The sequence below is a fragment of the Gavialis gangeticus genome, unplaced genomic scaffold (assembly GCF_001723915.1).
Source record: "Gavialis gangeticus isolate Ggan-Ray unplaced genomic scaffold, GavGan_comp1, whole genome shotgun sequence".
NCBI lineage: Eukaryota > Metazoa > Chordata > Crocodylia > Gavialidae > Gavialis > Gavialis gangeticus.
The window spans coordinates 3383011-3389536 of record NW_017729018.1 but is presented as its reverse complement, the minus strand read 5'-3'; the positions used below and the strand labels follow the sequence as shown (position 1 = coordinate 3389536).

The 6526-nt window shown below is 43.7% G+C and overlaps 1 protein-coding gene across 1 annotated transcript in view; it reads right to left on the bottom strand.

Moving 5' to 3' along the window:
- LOC109294782 (excitatory amino acid transporter 5-like) overlaps nucleotides 1-6526 on the bottom strand; it is an 88924-nt gene that overhangs the window by 25798 nt on the left and 56600 nt on the right. The window contains exons 6-8 of the mRNA XM_019513244.1: nucleotides 5977-6076; nucleotides 4038-4271; nucleotides 1862-2056 (exon numbers count right to left, since the gene is read on the bottom strand). Of these exons, the coding sequence (XP_019368789.1) occupies nucleotides 1862-2056; nucleotides 4038-4271; nucleotides 5977-6076 (529 nt within the window). The remainder of the gene's footprint in view (nucleotides 1-1861; nucleotides 2057-4037; nucleotides 4272-5976; nucleotides 6077-6526) is intronic.

The following is a 6526-nucleotide window of genomic DNA, read 5'->3' as shown; positions in this document are numbered from 1 at the left end:
CAGGGGTTCCCCAGGGAAACCAATAACATTGCAGTTTGGGGACTGTAGCAAGGGATAAGGTTCAGTGTTGGCCAAGGACCAATGTCTCCCACTTATCTGCCTACCTCAACTAGTCAGCTCCCCTTTTAGAGGGAGCAGCTCCTCCCCAGCTACTCATCTGGGGTGAGCAGCTCCTCCCCTTTTAGATTACAGAGATATTTTTGCTTTTGTGTGATTTCCCCCCCACCTCATTTTCCTACAGGAAAGTTCCTTTGTGCTGGTTAGAGTTGAAGAAAAAAGTTATAATTAAGCAGAGTTTTAGTAAATATTTTGCTATGGATGGCCCAGTCTTCGCTTCTGTTGATATCAACAGGATATTTTGCTGTTGAGGGAGCATATGCCTACATATTGCCTTCTGTTACAGGCACATATCAGGGCATTTATGTAGCTCTCCACTAATAAACCTCTGCCTCGAATGAAAAAGTCTGCATTTTTGGAATGGAAGGTCAAGTTACTGTGGACAGGCATGGTTGCAACCAGAGCCCCATTATAATGTGATTTACAAGGCAGTTTGAAAGATGATAAAAACCTTTCCTCTTGCCTTTCATATGGCTTGGGTTTAGTTTGACAAATAGAGTGAGTTCTGAAGTCTCTTTTTAAAAGAGCCTGGTCATTCATGCAGTGAATGAGAGAGAGTTGCAGAACACGAGTCACATCTGGATATTAATGGCCCGGTTTTGTGGTCTGAGACCAAGAGGACTCGGTTCCATTCCCCTCACTGCCACAGATGCATTGCTAATGCCAGTGCCCTGAAAGAAGCTTTTCATCTCGTCTTTCCCAATTTTTCGTTGCCCCGTTTTGAGATGCCTAGTGTTTCTGGGTGAGCAGCTCCTCCCCAGATGAGTAGCTGCTTTTGAGAAATTGGGCCTAGATCTGTACCTCAGCTTCATATTTGTGCCTCATAGAATTGTGCAGCGGATGAATTAATTGGGATGTGCATGTACACTTTGATAATTAGCACCTCTAGGCCTAGGTTGGATGGTATAGAAGAAATAATCATGGAGTTGAATGAGGGTATGCAGATGCTGAATACAGAATATAGCTGCCTCATTCCCTCAACAGCAATGAACCTCTCCACTGAATGATTTAACTGCTGAAGAATAGCAAATGAGTGGGTTACTGAAGACTCTTTATGCCATATGCACAAAGGGTGGCATTAAGGTTGTATGACACATAACAAAGTCCAATCAGTACGGGGTTTCTTGTGCTTTTCTTTTATTATAAATTATTTTTGTCACTTCTCTAATTGTCCAAATTTAAAATGTGGCCCAGGATTTTATACTGATGTTTCTTAGCTCTATTTTATAAATTGTCAGAGGAGAACTGGAGATTTTAGGAACTGCTTATGTGATATTTAGGACACTTAGGCCCAGGCAAAGACATGAGTGGTTTGGTACTGTTGGATAAGCACACTAGCTGGATATAGTTATGCTGAATTAATCAGCAGTGAAATACCAGTCTTGACACTTAAAATGCTGTTCATCAGGTTGCATTGAGAAGTCTGGGATATGTCTCACCTTTTCCTTGAGGTTTTGTTCCAGCTGTCTGCAGACTTGGGAGGTAACACTGCATCAGGTTAGAAATGTTTATTTTAATGAAAAGTTTAGCCAGGACTTCAACAGCTTTTGTGCTGGTATAACAATTTTGGGTAGAGGTGTGGTATTTTCATGGAAATGTTTATGCCAGTACAAAGGGATTTCACATTAAGTTTGTTCCCTTTCCAGAACAGAAATATGCTGCACCAAAATAACTGTCAACACTACAGGAGAAAACAGGACAGATTTTCTGTTTTTTTAAAAAAAAAAGGAAGTGTTTTATTTACCTTATAGTTATAATTTGTCCCAAGTCCAAGTCGTAATCGTTAACCTGAGCAATGAAGATAGCAGCAACAGCTTCATACAGGGCAGTGCCATCCATATTGATGGTTGCACCAACAGGAAGAACAAATCGTGCCACTCTTCTGTCTATCCCATTGTTTTCCAAAAGACACTTAAGGGTGATGGGGAGGGTTGCTGAGCTGCATTGCAAAGAAATAACTGAAGATCATACATTTATCTCCAATATCACCTTTTGCATTGAACACTGCAGATGTCTGCTAAGGATTTTGCAAAGGGGATGTGGGAGCAGTTTAACCCCCTACTTCCAGCCTCCTCCCACACCACATGGGCTGGCAAACTGAATCACAGGTACAGCTGTTGGGGACTGTTTAAATGCTCCAAATCAAATAAGATTTTCCCACTTCCCCTCTCTGCTCCGAAGCATGTCCCTTTCCCTCTCCTTCATTGGCTGCTGCTGCTGTCCCCACTGTCCCAGGAGCAAGGGAGCTCCTGTACTACTCCAGCTATGCTGCATGGGGGCCTGGGCTCAGCCTGGGACAGCGGCAGTAGTGGGGGTGTGCCGCACACCATTCTTGTTGTAAGCCTTCTCTTGATACACTGGCACTGTCCCATTTACCTTCCTCAGGGTAACTAACCGTGGAGCAAGGGAATGCTGCAGCAGGCCTGCTCTGCTGGAGTGACCCACCTAGAGAAAGGTACCTCTGGCATTCATGGGGACTTGAAAAGGCTGGGATATCCAGCCATTTGAGAATGACCATTGCCTGCCTAAAAGTTGCCTCCTACTAGGAGCCTCTACTTGGAGCTTCATTCAGTTCAATCAGTCCACAGCAATAGTCTGTAATGAGTTGAAGATTGAGTGGCTTTGACTAAAGAGAAGAGTACCCAATGCTGTTTCCCCTACAGCCTTCAGGGATAGTCTCTCTTACAAGAGCCGAGAAGAGGGCCCAAGTTGATTTGAGAATGCACACTGCTGTTGGCCTGTTTGGCAGCTTCTGGATTTAAGTTACAGAATCAGAAATGATCCTATCCAGGGCAGGCATGCAATATCCTGCTCGGAGGCAAAGAAACTCGATGCCCCCTTGGTTTTCACAGCCACCAGCTGATTGCTCCATGATGGGGCCTTGTGTTAATTTGGAGTAAGTTAATTGTTCCCTGAATGTCTCATTTCTAAGGATGCAGTTTTAATTGCTTCTGTGGTGAGAGGCTGAGTTTTCTTCTCTGTCTTTTCTACCTTGGTGATTTTCCTGCATCAAGCAGCACTCCATCTGCCTTTGCATTGGATATTAACATTTCAGAACTTTTGTGTTAAGGAACCCATTGCTTTACAATTAATGTAGTGAGAGGGGTTTTTTGCCTAACCAGAGAGAGAGCTTTGTGCCCCGGATATATAAACAAGCACTCATTCTTTCCTTGTCAAAAAAATTTAGGCAGCTATTCATTTGCTTTGAAGCCTATAGCAAGGGCAAGGTAGCATGCAAAATTGGTCCCTGTCTGGCTAAAGGACTGTATCCTGTCATTTTGCTGCTGTGCCTAAGCTCCTTCTCCAAAAGCTGCCATCTAAATAGATGTTTGCTGACGAGGGACAGAAAAAATGCTGCTGTCCTTCAAATCAATGCGTTTTGGGGGTAAGCTATTGCTCAGTTGCTCTCAGTGAGATTCCAAGTTTGTCTGGTATAAATTTTTCATTTGTGCCCAACTCCAGGTCAGATTAAAAGGGTAAAATGTGTACTGTTGTCAAATGGGATCAGTTTGCATTTGGTCCCTCTAGAAATCTCTAGAGGTGACTGAACGCGTGTGTGGTGTGGAGGGGAGGCTTCCTTATATTTGCTTCTTTCTTTATCCCTGTTTATGATGCCTGAAATCCCAAACCATGAAAAGACTCTAATCATCACAGTGAGCTGTGCCAAGACAATTGCTGTGCTGTGGTCTCATTCAGAATGATTGGATTGCTTTAACAATGGGAAAAGCATCTTCTCTTGGAGCTCAAATTTCTAAAGGCGTTTGCATAAACATTTTTCTTTTACATTCAGATCTTGAAAAGAACACCTGATTTCACTACTTAGGAAACAACGGTGGGTTAAACTCCGGTTTCAAACATTTATATGTAGCCTAGATTTGTATAATTAAACCAGCTGTAATTCTGGAACGTTTGGGAAATACCTGGATGATGTAGCCAAAGCAATCAGCAAGGCTTGCAGGATCCCCCGGATGAAAACAAAGGGATTTTTTCTGGTAACGATTATGAAAAGCAAAGGCAAGAGGACAAGTCCATGAATCACTAGCCCTGACACCACTGTTATGGCATACAGTCCCAATTTCTTTCCAATCACAGATGGATCTTCCATCTCCAAGATCTTTCCAGCAATGAGAAAAACAATGCCAAATGGAAAGTACCTGCAAGTAATCATAGGAAATATTCACCCATTTGGAACAGAGCCTGATACAGAAAAAATGACCTTTCATCCAGAGAAGAGATTTGTACTGAATGAGGCATTTGAGAAACCTGACTTAACACAAAGGGTCAGGACAGTGTTAAAAATTACAACAGATGGAAAATTTTGGACTATTCTTATGGGGACTAAAGGGGAAATGAGATCATGAATAACCTTTTTATATACTTAAGAAATTTCAGGGGAATTTTAAACAGTGCATGTCGGTGCTTGAAAGCTTTAGAAAGCAGGCACCAGCCTCAAAGAATCATTCTAGTTGCAAAGCTAGATATTACAAAACTGACTTGCTTTTGCTATGTATATGTGTATGTAATATATATTACATACAAAAAGTTATGTAAAGTTGTACAAGGTCAAATGCTCAAAGTCAGAAAAGGCCAGATTTGATTGCCTGCGCCACCTCGTTGTAGCCTCTGTATGCATGTACCTTAAGATGCAATCTCTGATTGCATGGTCATTAGGGCTGTGCGAAGCTTCGGTCCCTGATTCAGTATGGCGGAGATTTGGCCCGATTCAGTGGCTGAATCTCCAAATCTGAATCGAATCTGAGGACCCTTTAACCTCTCCAAATCGAATCAGAAAGATCTGGTGATTTGGACATAGAGACAGCTTTAAATGTTTTTTTCTACATACCTCTAGGTAGCAGGGGTTCATGAGTGCTGCGATGCTGGGATGTATGGAGTGTCCCACAGAAGCACGGGGGGCTCCCCACAGCACTCAGCAGCAGACCCAGAAGTGGACCAGAGACACTTCCAGTCCTCTTCTGGGTCCACCAGGGAATGTGCTAGGCCCCCCGCATCCTCCAGCTCAGCAACTTGTGTCGCCTGGGTCTGAGGGGGCACCCAGGGTCCCCCTGTGGCCAATTGCTGAGCGGGGGGGGGGGACCCAGTGTGCTCCCCGATGGACTCAGAAGTGGACTGGATGTACTTCTGGTCCACTTCCGGGTTCGCTGCTGAACACACACAGGCCCCCCGTACTCCTGTGGGACGCTCAGTGCACCCCAGCATTGCAGTGATCATAAGCCGCACTGGTACCTGGAGGTATGCAGAAAAAACTTTTAAAACTGTGTGCATGTCCTAATCACTGATTCTCTGAATCAGCGTCAAATCTTCAGATTCAGCTGAATCGAATCGGGACAGTGGTCTGAATCAGCTAATCGAATCACTGTCCCTGATTTCAGGCCGAATCCAAATCCGAATCAAATACGGCCTGTTTCGCACACCCCTAATAGTCACGTATCACTTTTTTGCCCCTTAGGACCTTGTTTTATTTGGCATGTAGGACTTGTAGAGAGAACCAGTAGGCTGAGTTCTTGTTCAGAAACTTGAAGAGCACCAAGACACCATCTCGGAGTTCCCTGACCACACTCCATGAGGCAGTAAACCTAGGCAGCTAAGGATTGTTTAGTTAGGAACGATCCTGCCTTGAACAGGGGCTGTAGTCGCGGAAGTCATAATATCTCTTCTAGCGCTACTTTCCTGTAATCCTATGAACTGGGCTGAAGATTTTCTAACATCTTCTTTTATAGTTGATTGTAGAAGAGGGGATGTTTTAGCATCCTGAACTTAAAATTCCTGGCGTTTCTTTTCTGTAGGAATACGACTGATATTGTATGCCCTCGGTGCATGTAAGAAAAGACATTTACTTACCAAACAGCCATCGAGACAATCCTCATCACTGCTTCATTGAGGCACTGGCACACATTGACTAATGGCATGCCTCGCTCACCCATCTTCCCCAAAAGGAGACCTGTAATCAAGCATGTCATCTCAAGTTATTAAACAGTTGCAACGTGTTGACATGTGATGTGCAAAGGACTTCAGGCCTTTGTGGCTGTGGCCTGCGGCTCAACACACAAACTTCCAAAAGATCCAACTTTCACTGAAATAAACTACATGTTTTTTATTATTATTTCTATGTATTACATGTTTTTATTATTATTTCTAGTTCCTGGGCTCCTCCATGAACAGAACGTCATTGCACTTGGCACTGTACACAACACAGCTATAGACAACTTGAGTTATCTACTAGGCCTGTGCAAAGCGGCTAGTATTTGCTTCGGATTTGGCTGATGCGGGGGACAGTGATTCGATTTGGTGATTCAAATCACTGTCCCGATTTCAATTTGGCTGAATCTCTGAATCAGCCAGGCCAGGCCCATCACCCGCCCCAGCTCCTGGCTTTTTTTTTTTTTTTTTT